The following is a 19,694-nucleotide window of genomic DNA, read 5'->3' as shown; positions in this document are numbered from 1 at the left end:
ATCCTGCACCTTTTTTTTTTTTTTTACGAGTGCACGCACAAAACAGGTGTGTGGAAGCACCTCGCCGAGGCGGTGACACACACCAAATAAATGTTGCTCTTGCATGCTTATTCACGTCAAAAGGACGGTGAAGTCACGCTGCGGGGTTTTTACGATCCAACACAACGCTCAGTCAGCTTGCCCTGAGGGAAAACCTTTGGACTTTTGGACCGAATAATTAAAAAGTACGTCAAAATGCCGGTTTGCCTACGTCAGGGATGTCCAAACGTCTTAAACTCTGATATGCTCGGGAGCTCCTTCTTTTATCACACATACAAACGAGTGCCCCGGTTTTGGAGTTTTTACCTGCGAGCCCAGACTTGAGATACAAAAAAGACGTCATAACAGCACTCTGTTCTTTTTTACTCATTTTAGTGGCGTACTGATGATCTGGAGAGGGGTCGAGCCCTCTCAATGAATGCTGTCTGTATTATACTGCCCCCAGGTGGCCAAGGCAAACGCATCAGAAAACTGATGAATTCTTTTTTTGTTGTCATTGTCGTGTGTTTTAAATCACGAGCATGCTCAGGGAACGAGTCGAATTTGCATCTTAAATCAGTCCTGTATGGGAATGTATTTAAAAAAAAAAAAAAAAAAATTGTTCTCCTTTTTGTTATTGGTGACAATATTTGTGATGATTTTAGACAATATCAGTTTTTCTAAACATCCAAATAGTGTGATATTTTGTAATGTTTTTTTTTTTTTTAAATAAGTTTTTGAATGAACAATTGTGAGGTCTTGTGGCAGTCACTGTTTACCATTTGGAAAAAAAAAATATATATATATATTAAGTACTTGTTAAAAACTTTGACAATTTATTTTAATTTTTCATTATTCAGTGTGAACAACTGTCAACTTCCCCAAATCGATTCCTAAGATGTCCTTTTTCTTTTTGTGATTTCTTTCAAAATCTAAAGTATTGGAACATCTTTTTTTTTTTTTTTTTCTTCCAACAACATTGGCATGACATGAAAGAATGAACTCAAACAAATGACTGAATCCGGCGGCCACGATTCGCGCCGATCGGTGTATATATATATATATATTTTTTCCCCGTCCTTGACAAATCCAAATCCAGTATTGGCCGTGACGCTCGGTATCGCGTGTGTCCTGCAGACCCCTTACTTCGGCCTGTGGTTCCAAGGGAAGACCCAGGCTCCGGCGCAGCGTTGGGTGGAGTTGGAGAAGCCGCTCAAGAAGCAGCTGGACAAGTTCGGCAATGAGCCGCTGCTCTTCTTCGGGGTCATGTTCTACGTGCCCAGCGTGTCCCGCTTGGAGCAGGAAGCCACCAGGTAAAGAGAGGCGCCCGTCGCCTTTGGTTCTGTTGTTGTATAACCCGGTTCTCTAGGGGAGTTTCGAGCGGCTTTGAGTTGTAAGGCCACTTGCTTAGGAAGTTGCAGCTGAGGAGGTGATGGAATTGGAAGTGTCAGTGGAAGAGGCAAACTAGCACATGATTACAATATTACATGTCGTTGCTGAAACTTCTCGTGTCCAAATTTGGTCATTTTTTTATCATTATTAACCGATGCTATTGGTCAGCCTTGACATGGGTCTGTTTTCTTTAGCAACGTTTGACGTTTGAAAATGAATTGCTTTTTGACGATGTCATGTAAATTTCTCAGCAAACGTCCTTTTTAATTTTTGTTTTTTGGCCCAAACGGAAACGTGTCTCATTTTTGTCCGCCGATTCTCCGCGTCCGCTGCCCGCAACTTAAAGACGCCAAAACGGCCAGCAAAATTCCTTCCGGGTTTTTGAAATCACGTCGTGCGTACCGAATTCCTCTATTTGCATGTCCTCCTCCCCATTGTGCAAAATGTAACCAAAATAATGAAGTTATTGGTCGTCCATTCATGGCTATGTATGAAATATGCCGTAAGTCGCTGGACTCGGCAGTCTCCACATTGTTGCCCGGCTCCAGTTTCTAGTCTTTGCTTGGAAGGGAACAAACTCCTGCTGTCCCTTTCGACAACTTTACCAAAGTGTCGCGTGTCGAAAAACGCTGAGGATTCCACTCCCGAATCATCTCAAACCTCGGCTCGCTGTCTCAGCCGCCCATGTCGGAATACGGCACGCGGGTGTCGGACGTGCCGTAACGTCGCCCGGAGGTCGTCGCTGCGTGCAAATGCGAGCGCGCCGTCCCGGGGTCGGATTGAAGACGTGGGCGCGCGTCCGAGAACATTTAATGCTTCACTGCACCTGGGCGTGCAGTGAAGCATTTTTTTGAAACTATGAATGACTTGTAGCAGTTCTTTTGATTGTAATTGCGCAATATAGCCCTCATTACAATGATGATGAAGTAAGTGAATAATGATGCGGGCCTCCTTTGCACACACGTCGACTCTGCGGATTGTTGATTTCTTTTGTGCAAGGCAGCACGTTCCCCAAATGGCAGGCGAGAAGGCCGATCACGTTGATCCGAGTAGACGGTCACTGTCGGAGGCGGTCCTCGGATCTCCACGATGACCCCTTTCGAGGAAATCCCCACGACGCCATCTCGTTTGAAGTGCCGACCTGTTTGGCTATCAAATTGTTGCGCGCGACATCATATTCCATCTCAAATGGAACACTCAGTTTATTACGCCGACGTATCATCAGCTGAAATGTCAGGACAGGTCGCCAGCGCCAGCAGTCCACATCAAAGTCTGCGCTTGGTCGACACGAGTCTTGAATCCTTCCCAAAAGTCACAACGTTGTTGTTTTTTTCAAAGCTCTCGGCGCCATTGATGATGCAATAAATGAGTTGACTCAGCGCTTCAATAGTCTGAAATGAATATGCTCGTACAGTATTTGTCATGGTGGCTGACCACAGGGAGCCCAGCCCAATTTTTGTGTGTGTGTGTGCGTGCGTGTGTAAGAGTCTTTGTTTTTGTTTAGGCTTGGCCATGTTCTTGTTGTTTTTTTTTCCTTTTTTTGCTTGCATCATCGTTAAAAAAACAAAAATGCATTTTTGGGCCACGTTTGGCCCAAAATCTGTGAACATATTTTCAGTGCATTCCTCCCTCTCCATTGTTATATTACCAGTCTACATATGTTGCTCCACTGTTTGTGTTCAAATATTTATTACACCACTGTCACATACAGTGGATGGTGACAATTTTTTTATCATTAAGCTCAACGGACTTTAACAGAAGCTGTTTGGTTGTTTTCTTTATTTTATCTCATTTGTTTTTAAACATTTTATGCTCAACTTGACGGTCGACTTTAACTGGGAGTGGCGTTAAACATGTTAAAGATTTGTTTTCATTTTGCCAAAACTGCTGCTAGTTTTGAAATGAAACGAGTTGAATTCCAAGTCACCAAACATATTTCAAAATTTCCGGGATCTACTGTACGTTGTCTTCGCTTCTCCACCAGCACCATAGTTTCGTCTTCTTTACGTTACCGGCCGCAGCGAGGACGCGGAAGTGTAAAGGCGGTGACGCGTACACCTTTGAAAGACAAAGAAAAAGTGTTTTTTTTTTTTTTTTGGTTTGTTTTTCCCACGGGCGCCGCGAGCATAAATTGAGCCATTTGATCACGAGACCGATCAGCCTGAGCGCGCTCGAGAGTGCCGGTTTGTTCTGCCGAGGCCAGGATCTGCTCTGTTAAAGGGACGGTATTCCAGGAATCCCCTGCGGGCTTTTATGGTGTGCGCGCGGGTGTGTCTATGCTAGGTTGAGGCGAAATTTAGGCACCGACACTCTCGGCTCTTTGGCTTGCTATTAGTGTCACAAGCACATTTTCATTCAAGCCCCGTATATAGTTGTGTTCCAGTCCTTCCCTCCTTTTTCTCCTTGTGTGAGTCAGGAATGTTGGCACAGCCGGCCAGCGTAGGAGGCGGACCACACATTCCTCCGAGCAGAAGTGTTGGGGGGGGGGGGGTGGAGATGTCTGGTTTACACAAAACACACACACACACCTCGCACACCTCGCAAGAATCCTCCGAGAAGGCAGCTGCAGAGGCGCTGTCAGAGGATTTCGCCACAATGCGCCACATTGTGGGCCCCCAAGCTAACGTTCGGGAAAGCTGGGCCCCCCGCCCCCTCGAAACAATCCTCACAGCGCGTTTGGCCGCCGCACTCGCGCCAAGACGCTGTGTAGCTTTTACGAGCCAAAGGAGCTCGCAAACATGGGGAAAACTCGCTAAAACCATCTTGTAACGTGCATGCCAGGCCACTAGTTGGCAATGTCTCTCCTAAAAAAAACAAAACTACAACACTGGACACAAAATCCTCTTCCTGGTAGCATCCTTTTCCAGACAGGGGCCTTTTCCACACTTTGTCGGACAGCCAGCGTTATCGATTCCAATACAAGATGGCGGAAGGAAGAAGTCAGTGTCGGGAGTTCGACTTCCCACCCTTGGTACAACCCGCCATGGGACAAAATTGTATTTATTTAGTTTTTATTCCTCCACTTTTGGGTCAGAAACCAACTCACGTTCGACCGTTGATGACTGAAGAAGGGAAAAAAGAGCTCGAAACAAAAATATTTGGGGGAGTTTATTTTGGTAGTTTGGGTGCTGACACTGTCATTGCCAATATTTTGTGGCTCTTGAAAGCTGTAAAACGTGCGGCAATTTTGCCATTCATTGGTCGTGAGCGACTCAAAAACGTCTCTTTAAATGCGGTTCTAATTTGAATCGGGTTCACTCGGAGTTCAATTTTTGGCGTATCAGAGGAGGAACGAGACAGGAACGAGAATGTCAACGTTTTGCCGCCAAACCCGTCTGATGGTTTGGACTCCGTTATTTGTGGCCACCTGCCCAAATTTTTTTGGGGGCTCAAACTTAAATATAATTGTCTGGGCTCACCACACAAATCTGTTTATGCTTTCATTTTTTATTGTACACACAGATTGAGTAACTTTTGGGGAGATTCTTTCTTGATTTACGGCTGGCAAAATTTGCGAGTGTCAAAAGTCTTTTTTATTATTGTTTTTTTTTTTTTTTTTTTATAAACAACAGCCATAGCTGAAAGAAAGAAAGAGTCGGGAGCCGTTGTTCTTGTTTTTGCTCTCTGCCTATGAACTGAATTTCTTCTTCCTAAAGTAAATAGACGCTATCGTTTATTATTTCTACTTTCAAATCAGTTGCAAAGCAAAAAAAAAAGCAGCACCTGGCAAAGCACGGAGCAGCTCTCCGAATCAACGTAAACGAGCTCCCCGTGCAATATTAAAGACGATCTCACGTTCGCGACGGCGAGCGTTCCGTGCGGCCGCTCCGCAGTGTTGTGTGCGCCCGCGTTTGATGTTCGCTTCGGGTCACACGCGGCGCTCAAGTCAGGATGGGGGCAGACGGTGTCAGTGATCCGAGTTGAATCGCCACTTTGATGCGGAGGTTCAGACTGGCGTGAAACCCGACGCCCCATCTTCCATCTCTTGCCGCCGTTCATCCGTTCACTCGTCTCCTTCTCCTCCGCGCAGCTGTGAAAACCTCCCCGTGTGAGTTTTTGCCGTCGCCACGACAAGTACTCCGGATAATCCAGTTGTTGGGTTAGTGAAGGCAACAAGACAATCATGTTGGGGCCGGTTAATTCTTGCAGAACCTGTGAACCGAATTACAAATGGGTAATTGTTGAAATAAATAGACCAAAATAAATGACCAAAAAGTATTTAGCACTCCATTGTAGAGCTACAAAACAGCATCTGACGATGCGCTCGGCGTCTAGCTCTTTTGAAGAATTTAAGCGACAGAATTGCGTTAGCCGCTTACTGCGGGCTAGCTACGCCTACACTCCGAAAACTCATATTTCGTTCGAATATCCTGCGTTAGCGCACCAAGTTGTCAGTCGTGAGTGCACGCGCATCACGGAGAGTGAGACACAAAAGTGAGGTGAATTTGTTATCCTAAAAGTCCGACGTGGCAGCCAATACGGGGCGGGGCTTCCGACTGGCGTAGACACTCTCGTGTGCCTCATCGTGCACGGAAAAGCGAAATATTGGAATTGTGACGGGCTGTGTGTATAGACGAGATTCATGCTGGCGTAGCCCCTTTAGAGCGCCTCGTTGTCGTGGTCTGAAAAAAATCCCCACTGTTACCTAGTGGGATACGTTCCGGCCACCGACGGCTTCAAGGTGCTCCATATTTTTGTGCAGTCGCAGGTTGTGTAGCCGTAAAAAAGATGCCTTTTTTTTCCAGGTCCTAGACAGGTTTAGCGGGGTCCGCTTTCGACACATTGAGCGGACACGCCTACAGCGTTTGACGGTGGGGGGATTGGCTACGGAAGACGTGGCCCGTCTGTCGCCGTACGGCCGTCCCATTGATAAAAGTACTCGAAAGTGGTCCTGGGGGACAAATTGAGGAGTCTAAGCAGAGCTTTGTTGACCGTTTGGCCTCAGCGGCCCTCAAGGCTAACTGCGAGCGACGCACTTGAAAGCCGAGCCTGCGCGCGGCTGTACTTTGTTGTGACCCTCGCCGATTCGACGCATTTCAAAGCGAGATCCTCCCGCCCCTCCCACACGTCTGCTCTCACGGCGGGAGGGCGGGAGGGTCTTCGGGGTCAAACTGCAAGCGTTCGTTGGCACACGCACGCTCAGGCATGCCCGCACATATGTCGGTGGGCTCGTCGCACAAAAGAAGCCCCCCCGCCCCCCCGACATCTGGCGCGAGGGTTTGAACGCGCCGGGCCGATATAAAAGCTTCTTTGTAAGCGCGCGAGAGCCGCGCTGCCAAAAGAGCACTCGGCCGTGGCGGAAGTCACAAGTGAAAGTTTGCCTCACTTTTCAAGGCCCGTTTCCCCGGACGCATTTCGGAAAAGTCTGCTCGCTGTACGACATTCTTGTAACGTGTTCCCGTGGGGTGAACGGGGCTTGACTGTGGAGTCAGTGGAGATGAAAGCGTCCCGTCACCCCCCAAATTTTTACCAAAAGGGTTTCAGAGGAGAAAGAAAAGTAAGTTCAGTAAATGTCCTTCTCGTTTTGACGGTTCCCAAGCCGCCACCGAATGCTTCCCGTGTGCAAAGGTCACAAGTCGACACGCCTGCTTGGGTTTCAGGATCAGCGGTTTCAGACTAGCGAGCTTTAGGAACTGATGCCGTGACGAGATTAGATGTTTTTTTTGTGGCTGCGCTGTGTCGTTTGGGTTCCGCCGGGCCCGCTTTTTACGGCGCTTTCGTAGTCTTTTTCAACAGCTTCCTGTCCGCTTCGGAAACCCTGCGAGCGACCGGGGAAAACACCAAACCTCGGTACAAACAATAGTTTGATGGTTTCGGTCCCGCTCGGCTCCTCCTCTCTTGACCGCATCGAGCCCCGCCCACCAAGCCCGTGCGGCGTGGCTAATTAGAGGGTTGCCACGGGAACGGAATGGCATCCTACCCAAAGGGTGTAATGACAGGGTGAGGGTGGAGGAGTGCGGGGTCAGATTATAGGCCCGGCGGTACGCGCTGAGGGGAGCTAAAAAAAGGAAAGAAGCGGGGGAAAATGTCAAAATGAAACAAATACCAAATCATGTCCGCTTGAAAATAAAGCTTTGAGGGGAGCGTTTGTTCCCAAACGTCTCTCGACACGTGCGGTTAAAATGCACATTTTGCAGAAATTTGCCATTTCGGAAGAATCAAGTGTGACAAGCTAAGGCGGGCGGTCCCGCTCAACGCAGAGTTTTTGAAAAACGTGCGTCGCCAAGGTGACGCAATTCGCGTGTATAAAAGCCGCCGCCGCCGGTGGGTCAGCGTCATCGAAGTTGCACAGCTGGAAGTCAAATATTTGTTGCAAAATTCAATATCTTGTGGGTCATTTTCAAATTCTCAGCAAAAGTGCTCATAAACGGCTGCATTTCTTAAGTGAGAAAAATACGCGTGGAATCTTTTCTCATTTTCGCAACTTCTTGCCTCGCACAGCCCACACGGGAAAGACTCGGGCTGCGCTCACCGTGGCAACAAACAGGAAGCGGCGAGCACGTTTTTGCCCCGACTGGTTTCCCGCATCTTTTTCCTCCTCGTGCGGCCATTCTTTCGAGGACAAACGCTGGTGGCTTTCGGGACTCGAACCGCATTGTGTGAAAGCTCCGGTGGGCTCGACGGCCTCGACGGTGTCATATTCGTTCAGCCTCCTGCCAAGGGAAACCACCGCAGCCCCAAACCTCAAAGCCTCCTGGTTTTTCCCTCCGCGCTGGCAAAACAAATTCTTCTTGTGCAGGGCTTGCGTTACGCGAGCTCACATTCACGCGTCAAACGACGGAGAACGGCTTTGTCATAAATCTTCGGTCCGAAGTGAGTCACTTGGGTGATTCACTCATTCCTCAGTTGAATTCTGCAAAAGACCTCTGTGATCTTGCCAACCCCGAATGCGCTCTTTGTGTCGCAAATCCTCTTTTTTTTTTTTCTTTCCATCTATCATCGTTTCTTTCTTCTTCGCCACTTTGTTTTTACGGGAGCGGTTTTTGGAAATTAACGCAGGATTGAAAGATTCAAGAATGGCTTTCAAAGTGACGTTTTTGGACGGATGGACGCGCGCCAGTCAGATACTGAGAGTTCTGGAGTTCTTCTGCAAGAACTTTAAAGCTAGTTTTTGAACCGAATCCCGTCAGAAGAAACAAGTCACAGCTTTAAGATGAACCACGTTCACGCTTTACTGATCAAATTTGCCAACATTTCGAAAGCTTCAGATCGGCATTTCAAATTTTCATTCGAGCTGCTCCTCCCAGACTAGATGTTGTCTTTTAGAAGAGGACTTGAACTCGAGGGCCTCCGCAGACGAAGCGACGGAAGCGGACCGGCGGCGTCGCACCGAGCGATCGAGTAGCTCACGTCAGCAACGCGCCGCAACAAAAAAGCTGCGAGGCTTTTTGATCTGAAGCCCCAGGAACAATTTACGTCCTCCGTGGGAGAAGCCAATGGGCCAGAAAGAGAAAAGAGGGCAGAAGAAGTGCGGATATTTTTCACAACGGATGGACGGACGCAAACCACCGGCCTAAAATACGCACTATACGGTGCAGTACTATAACACAAATGCTGCAATGCTGCGAAATATGTATACGACGTAACGGTCGAAGCCGCCGTCCGGCCCGCCGACCAGCCAAACAAAACGACTTTCTTAAATGTCCTCGAGTCACGGGTGCGACAAGAAATAAAACATTTGACATTTGCGGCCGACCACTTCATTTTACACAGAAACATGACAGCCATCTTTTTTTTTTTTAAAAATAACTCTGGCATATTCAACTCCTGCCTGACCTATTTTCACTCCATATTTTCAACTGTCAGGTAACGAAATGCCACACAGCTCCTGCCGAGTGAGGAGGAGGCGGAATTTTACAACACTTCTCAAACAGTTAATAGAGCTCAAGATATGTTCCGCATTAGAAATTGGTTAATAATGTAGTAATAACGTGCGGCAAATGGGATTGATCTGTGAAAATAGTACAAACTCGTCCTTATTTGGAGATATAACACGTAGACTTGGGAGTTACGATGCATACATGTCCCCTCACTGCAACCTTCGAACCGGAGAAAGTCCATCATCTCCTGTCATTTCCCTTCGCAGGTATCAGTATTACCTTCAGGTGAAGAAGGAACTGCTGGACGGGCGTCTCCACTGCACGGTGGAGCAGGGCATCAGACTAGCCGGCCTAGCAGTGCAAGGTAAGTCCGGTCGACGCGCGGGAAACAAACAGCTCGCGCGAATAATGTCTCCAAAAAGACACGGCACAAGAGAGCGCAACCTTGCATCTTTTTCTCAGGTCATCTTGACTTTGCTACCTAATATGGGTGCATAGCGCGGGAGAGCCCGGTCCACTTGAGTTCCTTGGCTATCGCGTCCGCACACACACACACCCACCCTCTCTCCGAGTTGATGTCTGTATCTCCGGGGGAATGTCAACAGACGCTTTGCTTATCGGCACCGCTAAAGTTGGCGAGCGAACGCGACGCTGGGTGCCGGTCGGAGGCACCAGCGCGCTGTGGAGGGTTGCGAGCGGGACCGCTGTCGCGCTCTTGTCACGTCGAGTGGTTCGTCGCAGGACGAAGTGAGGGAGAAAAATGTCGTCAAAGCTCCCAAACGCATGTGTTATGGTCCAAATTAGCATTGCTCATCCCCACCGTGAAGTGCGCCGGTGGCAGCATCGCGCTTTGCGGCCTTTTTTTTGGTTGTATTTAGCTGCAACTGGAGCCAGAGTAGTGCTGGACGGAATGATGAACCGTTCCAAATTCCAATCACTGGTACCGCAAAACCTTCAGGCTTCTGCTTGAAGGAAAAAAAACAAATGTCAGTAAAGCCTCCTAGAACATCCAAACTTCATTTGGGGTTCATCAGAGGCCTTTTAAATGCCGACTTCCATTTAGCGTGTTTGCAATCGGTTGATTTCTGAACTCGGCCGCATCCCAGTTACAACGGGTGTGCACACTTATGCAACTTGTATCTTCTTACGTCCCCTCTAAAATATTTTTTGAAAGTTGTTATAGATCGCATTATTGGTCAATATATTTACAATGATTTACCGGCATTTTTTGACATTACCACAACTTGGCATTTCAAAGGGGTGTGTAGACTTTTTCTATCCACTGTATTATTGACATTTTTTTTCTTAATCTTTCAGAAAATGCAATTTTTTTTTTTCTTTTTCAGAATGTGTTGATCTTTTTTTTTTTTTTTATAAACATTTTGCTTTAAGAAAATGCTCTTTATATGTTTCTTTTATTCACCTATGTTTTAGGATATATTAGACATGCCCAAATATTCTGTACTTATGCTGAAGTAGGAAAAGGGGGGGGGGTGGGGGGGGGGAGAAGACGTGAAAAGAAAATAATTGTCTGTGCGGCAGCGTCCAGAATTCAGATTTTTCTGGAAGCTTTTTGAGGAGCAACGGCACGTCCGGTTTGTTGTCTTCGCAGCCGACTTCGGGGACTTCACCCAGTTCATGTCTCAGGACTTCCTCAGGGAGTACGTGCTCTTTCCAGTGGTGAGTAGCCTGAAGCCGCTTCACATTGAAGACCTCGTGGCTTCCTCCTGAACCGTCTAGAACCGCTCTTAGAACTGGCCGAATGGAGACGAAGTGCTGGAGGAGTGGACTCAGAAGGTTGCAGAAGAGCACAAGAGCCACTGGTACGAGCGCCTTCGTTCAGTTATTTCAATGTTGCGCGTGTGTCAATTCACAGATTTGTTTCGAAATACTTTTCGTGAGCGTTGCGCAGTAGCGCTCGCTTGTGGCGCCACAGTGTGAAGTGTTTTTCAGTTTTGCAGATTCTTTTGGGCGCTGCCTCCCTGACGACATAAGAAATCGGGCTCCTACGTTTGCGTCACTGGTGGAGTTAGCTAAATACCTTTGTACACACCCCGGAAATGCATCTTCCTCTTGGTTAGAGTGCCTCGTTGTTGGCCGTGGGTGCTTGCATGTCACGCGGAGAAAGGAGGAAGAGCGATGGTGAGGGAGGAATGAAATATAGTCCAACTTGTCAGCCGACAAGTGGACTGAGGCTTAGTGCTGGTGCGGGCGTTTTAGAGTGCCTCGTCGTCAGCCCACAACGACGGGCGGGGGGTGGCGGGAGGTGGAGGAGAGGCTTTTCCCCATTTGATTATACTCGCCTGCTACTTGGCAACGTATGAAATTTAGCCGACATTTAAACGCCTGGTGAACGTTTGCAGCCGGATGCCGGCGGCCGAAGCGGAGCTGCTGTACATCAAGGAGATCGAGAAGCTGGACGGCTTCGGCCAGGAGAGTTTCGCCGCGAAGGTGCGTAGCGGCATCCCCCGAAATCTCCCGCGCTTCCACGGCGCTCCGCTCTGAAAAATTCCGTCTGCGTGCAGGACAACTACACCAACGACATTTTCATCGGCATGTCTTTCATCGGCGTCTTCGTCAAGCACAGGAACGGAAGGTCCATCATGCTCCACAGGCCAGTTTGCACTCGCGGACGCGCTCCCAAGTCGTGGAATTGGGACGCCGGGTGGGAAAACTTCTGTCTTTGCGCGACAGGTGGAAGGACATCGGCACCATAGCGCACAACAAGTCGGCCATCACGGTGGAGATCACCAGTCGGGACGACACCGTCATCTTTCACATGGTCGGTTGGCGAGGGCCGGGACCTTTCAGTCGCTACACGTTGACAGAGACCACGATAATCAAACAGCAATGTTTTTGTCCCTTGCTGAACTTTATTATCGCTACCGCTCAGTCGTACTCGGATTTCGCGGTCGGCCTTCGAGCCAAATGCGATTGTCTGCCATGTCAAGCCATAAAAAAGAAAAACAACTTTCACAATCCCCAGTTTATTTTTCAAGCTAGGTTTACCTACACATTTGCAGATTGTTTTATCATCGCACAGTCAATAACAATGTAAACAGTGTTAATGAACGCATATTTATGCGCGAGCTCGATAGTGGAAAGAAAGTTCACTTTTAAATAAGCAAACCATGATATAAGAAATGCACGCTTGGAAAGTTTCATGCTTTTTGTTGGCTGAATATGTGATGAAGGCCAATTTTTATGTATTTTTTTTTTATACTGCTCACGTATAGGATCTTATGAAGTAATGTTACGGCACGTGCACCGCACAAGGACACAATTTTGCCGTCGGCGTGTCAAATAATAGGAATGTTTTGTCTTTTTGAGCACAGGAGGACATGGAAATGGCCAAGTACATCGCTCGTCTGTTCACGGCCAGGCACAAGTTCTACAAACAGAACAAGATTTGCGCAGAGTGAGTGTCGGCCGTGCGGCGGGCGCCAGGAGAAGCGCGAGACGGACGCAAGGCCGCCTGCCGCCTGCCGCCTGGTCGCTAAACTCGGTGTCCCCGTTGTGTGTGTTTGTTCCAGGCCGACCCACTCGCCTGCGCCAATCAGGAGGCGGCCAACCTGGACGCACCGCCTCTCTCTGGTACTCTCGGCCTCTCGCCTTTTTTCTTTTTTCTTTCTTTCTTTTGACGCGCGGTCTGGGCGTTTGCCCGGCCGACGCTCGCCGTGATTTCCGGCACGACGACGAAGCCGGCGATTTGCGCGTCTCCTCTGCCGCCGGCCCCAGACAATGGCCGGGCTAAATGCGGCACAATGGTCGCTCCCTCGCACCGGCGCGAATTGTTTACAACTACGCCGGCCGCAAATATGTTGCAAATGTTGCGCCGATCCAATTACAATGTGGTTAAATGAGTCTTCAAAATAGATCAGTCGTGGTGCTCGTTTAGCAGTCTGCGTATTGTGGTGTAGAACTGCATACATCAGGTCACTGGCCCGTAATCAAAATATTTTATGGTCGATTTGGTGCTCACGTAGTAAGAGGAGACAATTTTGTGTTGGTCTTGAAGAATCCGCCCAACCGTTGTGCAACGGCTGACGAGGTGGAAAGCAGCTGCCAAATCGAATGTCCAGTCACGCTGTTCTATTTCCATTCCATCAAATACGATCAAAAACATGACTTGGGGGGCAAGAAAGTGATACTGATACTGGACAGCTTCTTGGTTGACAGATCCCCCCCCCCCATTTTTCATATTTTGTGACCTTCTTCCAGCCCCGGCCGCAGTCCTGTAACTTCCAGACGATGCATTCCCAGTACGGAGAACATTTCCAAGACACAAAAAGCTCTCAAGGTAACACACACACGGACGACGCAGCGGTTTCTTGACTCATCCCATGACTCAAATGTCCCGAATCCCAAAACAAAGCCAAAAAAAAAAAAAAAAAAAAATGGACCGAGCAATCGCTCCTAACTTGAATGATGTCAATTCTCGGCGAGTTTGGACCGGTCAAGTTACCGCCCTGTAAGTCTCTTTCGTTATCGTGACCCCCGTGCGTGACTCGGCCGCGGCGCCCCGTCTGCCGCGTAGACAGCATCTTCCACGACGACCCCTACTACAAGTCCGAGAGCAGCCTGGACCACTGCCACGTGGACTTCCCCTTCCGCAACGGGACGCTGCCCAACGGAAGCGTGTACAGCAGCCCCAGCCTGAGCTCCCTCAACCGCTCGCAGACGTTCGTGGCGCCGTCGCCGATGTCGTCCAACCTCAGCATCCCGGGCAGCGAGCTGATGCGGCCCGACTACATCCCCAGCCACCGGCACAGCGCCATCATCGCGCCGTCCTACAGGCCCACGCCCGAGTACGACGCCGTGATGCGGCAGAAGCGGCGCGTGCTGCACGCGCACCACGACCTCCACAGCCAATCGCTGCGCAGTCTGAACATCAGCAACGCCTGCGCTTATCGCCAGCCGGAGGCGCTGGTCTACAGCCAGCCCGAGATGAGGGAGAGGGGCCCCTACCACGGCCTGGGACCCGGCCCGGGACCCTACGCGCAGGTACGGCAACCTCCCTCATTTGAGCCGTCGAGCCGGCCGTCTCATCCGCTCGGTAGACCGGTGGGGACGGGCACAGGGACGGGGACGGGTCTGCAGGACTCGGCGGAGAAGAATTCCCGCTTCAGGCTTTTTTCCCAAATTTGCAGGTGTGCTTGGACGTACATGTTGGCCATCTTTCAGATCATTAGAGGACCTCTTAAGTTTCAACGTTGACAGCGCAGTACTGTATATATTTTTGAAGCGATATCGATGAAGAAACCTGATTTTGGGAACACTTTGAAGCCGTTTCGTTATGGTACAAAAGTTCTTCTATTGCCGAAAATATTTAACATTTAGCCAGCGCTAACCTTCCAAGGTAAGTAATAACATTTTTCCCCAAATAGTATTGTAGATACTTCAAGATATTGTAACGGGTGCTCAAAGGTGCATGAGAAATTGCGTGGCATATAATTTCACGATTATTATCACGTCTACATTGTCAGGATCATGTTAGTAAGTGTGTGTGTGGGGGCGGGGTAACATGAATAAAGGTGAAAATTATTTTGATAATTTGGTTGTCTGATGTCAGAGGGGTGTAGTTTGTAGAACCTCAGTAACGCTCGCTGCCATCTTGTGGCACCCGTAGGCAATTGCAAAGCGTTGTTGGGCCTCACGACTACTGTTGCGCAACTGCCATCTATCCGTAAGGCCTCAATAGATCCTTTCTATTCTAACAAAGGTTCTGTTTTGTAGATCAGCTACAGTAAGCCGGTGTCTCACGGCCCCCATCAGGGAGGACCGGCCAGCAGTCAGGGTCCTTGTCATTCGCCCTGCGTCAACGGCAACGGCGGCGTGGGAAGCTCCATCTCTCACACGGTCAGCACGCCCGAGCTGGCCAACACCAAACAGCAAGGGGGCGCCGCCGGCGCCTACGGCGCCGCCGCTCAGGTGGTGAGGAGCCACGTCTCGCGACCGCCCCCGCCGTACCCCTCCGCGGCCTTCCGGCCCGCCACCAGCACGCCGGACCTGGCGAGCCACCGCCTGCGCTGCGTCGGCGGCAGCAGCCCGGAGCTGGTCACCCGCATGGTGCAGCTGTCCGTCAAGACCTTCCAGCCGGACAGCTCGGCGGTGGTGCGCCAGTCCCTGCAAGAGGTCAGCGAGCCGCTCACCGCCAACGCGGCGAAGCGCCGCTCCGCCCTGGGCAAGAGGCACAGCGTGGAAGTCATCACCGGCATGAGAGGCGGCGCCGGCGCCGTGGAGGGCCCGGTCATGAAGGCCATCAACGCTCCCCTTCATCGAAGGAATACTCTCCGGGAGCACGTGATGCCCCCGCAGCCCGCGCCCCAAGCGCCTCATCAGCCGCCGCTATCCAAAGACTCGCCCGTCCCGACTCCCCCGCAAATGGAAGCGGCGGCGGCGGCGGCACCCTCCGGGCCCGCCGTGGCCTATCAGCATCAAAAGACTCTCTCCAACGCTACCATGCTCATCCACAGCAGCGAGAGCGAGGAGGAGGAGGAGGAGGAGGAGGAGGAGGAGGAGGAAGAGGAAGAGGAGGAGGAGGAGGAGGAGGAGGAGGAGGAAGAAGAGGAAAGGGCCGAGCTGGAGGTCCAAATCCCGGGCCTCAACGAGGACGTCCGCATCAGCGCCCAGTTGCAGGCCGCGCTGGCCAAGCTCCCCAACAAGCCCCCCCCGGAGTACCCGGGCCCCCCGAGGGCCCCCGCCGACGTTTCCCTTCACAACCACACGCGCCACCGCGACCGCAATCCGGCACCGCCGGGCCGGGCCCGGAGCCCTGAGGACGGCGAGCCCGGCGGCGGGGGTAGCGGGACTCTGGCGCGAGGGGACCAGGGCGGCGTCAACGGCAACATCTTGGGTCCGTCCATCTCGGAACCGGACCTGACCAGCGTGAAGGAGAGGATGAGGAAGGAGCCGGTCAAGGAGCGGCCCGTGTCGGAGATGTTCTCCTTGGAGGACAGCATCGTGGAGAGGGAGATCGCGCAGAGGGTAAGACAACTTCTCGGGCAAATTGCAAATTGTCCGCTCGTCATCTTACCAGAATACGGTTCTTTGTGTCCAAGATTACAAAAGTGAAGTTCCAACTTTTGCCCCGTTAACTGCAAAAAAACACACCAAATTCTTCAATCGGTGGGGATCAACTGCCCAAAAGCGTTTAGCCCAATAAAGAAGAAGCAGAATGGGGGTGGGGAATTCTGCACGGTATAAGTAGGGTGTCAACTAGAGGCCCTGTAGCTCAGTGGTTAGAGCACTGGTTTGGTAAACCAGGGGTTGTGGGTTCGTATCCCACTGGGGCCTCCACTCCCTGAGAAGGGTTGCGTCAGGAAGGGCATCCGGCGTAAAAATTGTGCCAAACATATATGTGCGTTCATCTGAGATGACACGCTGTGGCGACCCCGAAAGGGACAAGCCGAAAGAAACTTACCTTACTTACCTATAAGTAGGGTGTCAACTAGTTGCAGCTTTTCTCCCGATGCCGATTAGAAACGGCACAAAAAGTACCACGTGTGGGTCCGAGCTCGCGTCAGTCCATTCCCTGGCCTTCAGCCCCGGCCTGATTAGCAGCAATCCGCCGTTCAGCAGCACCTGAGAGGGAGGCGCTCGGCTCAGAGTCCCGCCGGGCCCGCCTGAAATCCCGCAGATTAGGGTCGGTTGGGCGTCCGTCCTCGTTCAGATTGCCGTCCTGTCAATCGGGTAAAACGCGAACCCAAAGCCGGAGATGACCCCGGCGAGCTCGTCGCTCGCCTGTCCCAAGATCCAGGGTAGCCGAGGCCGGAGCCCTCCCGCGGCGGAGATTAGGAAAGGTAATCCGGTTTGAAAGACACAAGGAGGGGACCGGGTCACCGGGCTGACACGCCACGTCGTAGTCCGGAGGAAGCCAAGCTCGCACGCGAACATGACGGCCAGCTTCTCGTCTCTCTTGAAGACGCTGGAGAGGCAGAAGATGTCGGTGGACTCCGCCAAGAGGCCGCTGATGATGGCCCCCCTCAACGGACTCTACGCGGCCCGCGTGCCCGTCCCCGAGTGTCCGGCGGAGGCCGCCACCGACGAGCGGGTGAGTCCGTCGGATTTCACGACTTTCCTCTTTTTTGTTTTGACATTTTAGATTTGTTTAATTCCCACAGTGGGAATCAAAAAGGAGCTTTAGTCGTTTTTCAATCAAGCAGTTTTGTGTCATATTACTTTTTGCATCGAATACATCATGCAGCTGTGCCTAATCGTGATGCTGGGGAAAAAATGATTTTTACATTTTCTTATCAATCAAATTAATGTGCACATTTGTTGATTTCAAATGCAAAATATAGCAAGTTTGCATTCCGCTAGCCTACATACACCATAAGTACATTTTAGAATGATTGGAAATAATTGTAATTGTATTTTTACATAATAAGTCAAATCTTCAATGGAAAAAGAAGTTCATTTGAGTTTTTCATTTTTATAATTACATTTCAAGAATGAAAATAAGCAGATTTTTTTTTCCATCTTAAAAATAGTAAATGTGTATTATACATACGTTTTAATTTAAAATCATGTAAGTGACGTGCTGCGGCGACCGGGAAAAGCTGAGTCATAATTAAAAATGTAACGTGAAAATATATAAATGATTAAAAATGATTGTCTCAAATCATTGCCATTTTCCCCTCATTTTTAAAATGTGAAAAATTCAACTAAAACTCTGGCTCTGCTATAAGAGTGAGTCCATTGTCAATTTAGCGCAGCAACATGGATACTGTATCTCATATCTCCCGTCACCGTACTGTTAATCGAAGTCAGCGTCTTTATTTTTGACACGACGGCGCGCTCGCCAAGCTCACGAGGGACGCGACGGCGCTCGATGGCCTGCGGGGGTCCGTTGCCGTGTGCGCAATGTGAGTCGGCCTCCGTGACGACAGAAGGAAAAAAAAAGGCGTGGGCCAAGCACGCCCGTTTCATTCGTCGTCTGTGCAGCGCTATTTTCCGTTCGAACGTTTACAAGAGTTTTCGCTGATTTTCGGGGGTCCAGAAGGCACCGCCCGTCGTAAGTGGGCTTTCGGCGTTCGTCTCATCAGTCGACCTTCTCGCGTGTCGTCAGTGCAAGACGTTGGAGCTGAAGCTGGAGGAGGAGCACATCTTCAGCGAGTACGAGCAGGTGCCCAAAAAGAGGGCGGACGGCGCCCTCACCACGGCCACGCTGCCCGAGAACGCCGAGCGCAACCGCTTCCGCGACGTGGTCCCGTACGAGGAGAACCGGGTGGAGCTGGTGCCCAACAAGGAGAACAACACCGGCTACATCAACGCGTCCCACATCAAGGTGGGCGTCCGTCAACTTCCTTCACACACAGGCAAAAAGAATTCTGACCGTCATCCTCCAAAAATTGTCTTTTATGAAACATTGCTTTATTCTCATCCATTTTCACAAATCGATGAAAATAAACCGCGAGCTCTTTGACCAAAAAAAAAAAAAAAAAAAAAATTACTTTTTGAGTTTGATTAGTTTTGCTGAAAAATAAGACCACTTTAGTCATATTTTTCTGAAAATTTTTAATCTTGGCAAAAAAAAATTAAAAATCGACCAATGTTGTTTACCCATCGGATGAAAGCAAAAAGTCTTTCATTTCTTTCTATTCTAATTGCAACAACGTTTATGTTTACAAAGTGCTATTAGAGATATTTTGCGGCAGGAGGCCATCTTCTTTTCACCGTGTACAAATGGCGCCCGCCAGCAGCAGAGCCGAGAAGTGCTTCTAAAAACGTCCATCCATCCATCCATTTTCTTTGCCGCTTATCCTCAGCAGGGTCGCAGGGAGCGCTGGAGCCTATCCCGCCTGTCGACGGCCTGAACTGGTTGCCAGCCAATCACAGGGCACATACAGACGAAAAACCGTTCACACTCACAATCGCACCTCGGGGCGATTTAGAGTGTGGAGAAAAGCCACGCAAGCACGGCGAGAACACGCAAAGTCCACACAGGTCGAACCCGGATCCTCCGAACTGTGAGGCCGAAGCTTTACCAGCTGAGCCCACCGCGCCGCCCCTTCTAAAAACGTCTTCAATGAAAACGAAGATTAATGGACGGCGACCGCATGAAGGGCGACGGCTTAGCGGCACGCTTTCGGGTTCAAACGGGACCTCGCCAGCAATGCGCTCCCGCCGTGCTAAAACCCTTTGAAGTCCAGCTGAGCCGCTAAATAGCCCCGCCCACCTCCGTCGCAGCGCCTGTCACGGCCTTTTGTAACCCGCTTACGATGTTGCAGGCAAAAACGGCACAAACCTTTCGCTGTTTTTCAACATCACGTTTAGAGTCGAAATTCGCGTCACGAGCCGCGTTCCGTTCCTCTCTCGGGGGCAGGTGACCATCCGAGGGGAGGAGTGGCACTACATCGGCACCCAGGGCCCGCTGGCCGGCACCAGCGCCGATTTCTGGCAGATGGTGTGGGAGCAGGGCGTCAACGTCATCGCCATGGTTACGGCCGAGGAGGTACGCGC

General features: G+C 50.3%; 1 protein-coding gene across 3 annotated transcripts in view; it reads left to right on the top strand.

The window, feature by feature from the left end:
* LOC133497006 (tyrosine-protein phosphatase non-receptor type 14-like) overlaps nucleotides 1-19,694 on the top strand; it is a 32,223-nt gene that overhangs the window by 9,750 nt on the left and 2,779 nt on the right. For all 3 annotated transcript variants that reach the window (XM_061813145.1, XM_061813147.1, XM_061813146.1), the window contains 15 exons: nucleotides 1,156-1,331; nucleotides 9,497-9,594; nucleotides 10,843-10,910; nucleotides 10,983-11,053; nucleotides 11,594-11,681; nucleotides 11,756-11,844; nucleotides 11,925-12,012; nucleotides 12,566-12,648; nucleotides 12,764-12,824; nucleotides 13,452-13,530; nucleotides 13,768-14,234; nucleotides 14,967-16,217; nucleotides 17,155-17,283; nucleotides 18,301-18,519; nucleotides 19,558-19,686. In XM_061813145.1, the coding sequence (XP_061669129.1) occupies nucleotides 1,156-1,331; nucleotides 9,497-9,594; nucleotides 10,843-10,910; nucleotides 10,983-11,053; nucleotides 11,594-11,681; nucleotides 11,756-11,844; nucleotides 11,925-12,012; nucleotides 12,566-12,648; nucleotides 12,764-12,824; nucleotides 13,452-13,530; nucleotides 13,768-14,234; nucleotides 14,967-16,217; nucleotides 17,155-17,283; nucleotides 18,301-18,519; nucleotides 19,558-19,686 (3,096 nt within the window). The remainder of the gene's footprint in view (nucleotides 1-1,155; nucleotides 1,332-9,496; nucleotides 9,595-10,842; nucleotides 10,911-10,982; nucleotides 11,054-11,593; nucleotides 11,682-11,755; nucleotides 11,845-11,924; nucleotides 12,013-12,565; nucleotides 12,649-12,763; nucleotides 12,825-13,451; nucleotides 13,531-13,767; nucleotides 14,235-14,966; nucleotides 16,218-17,154; nucleotides 17,284-18,300; nucleotides 18,520-19,557; nucleotides 19,687-19,694) is intronic.

Source organism: Syngnathoides biaculeatus, chromosome 23 (genome assembly GCF_019802595.1).
Source record: "Syngnathoides biaculeatus isolate LvHL_M chromosome 23, ASM1980259v1, whole genome shotgun sequence".
Lineage (NCBI taxonomy): Eukaryota > Metazoa > Chordata > Actinopteri > Syngnathiformes > Syngnathidae > Syngnathoides > Syngnathoides biaculeatus.
Note: the sequence above shows the minus strand (reverse complement) of the source record. Positions and strands in the feature narration are given on the sequence as shown.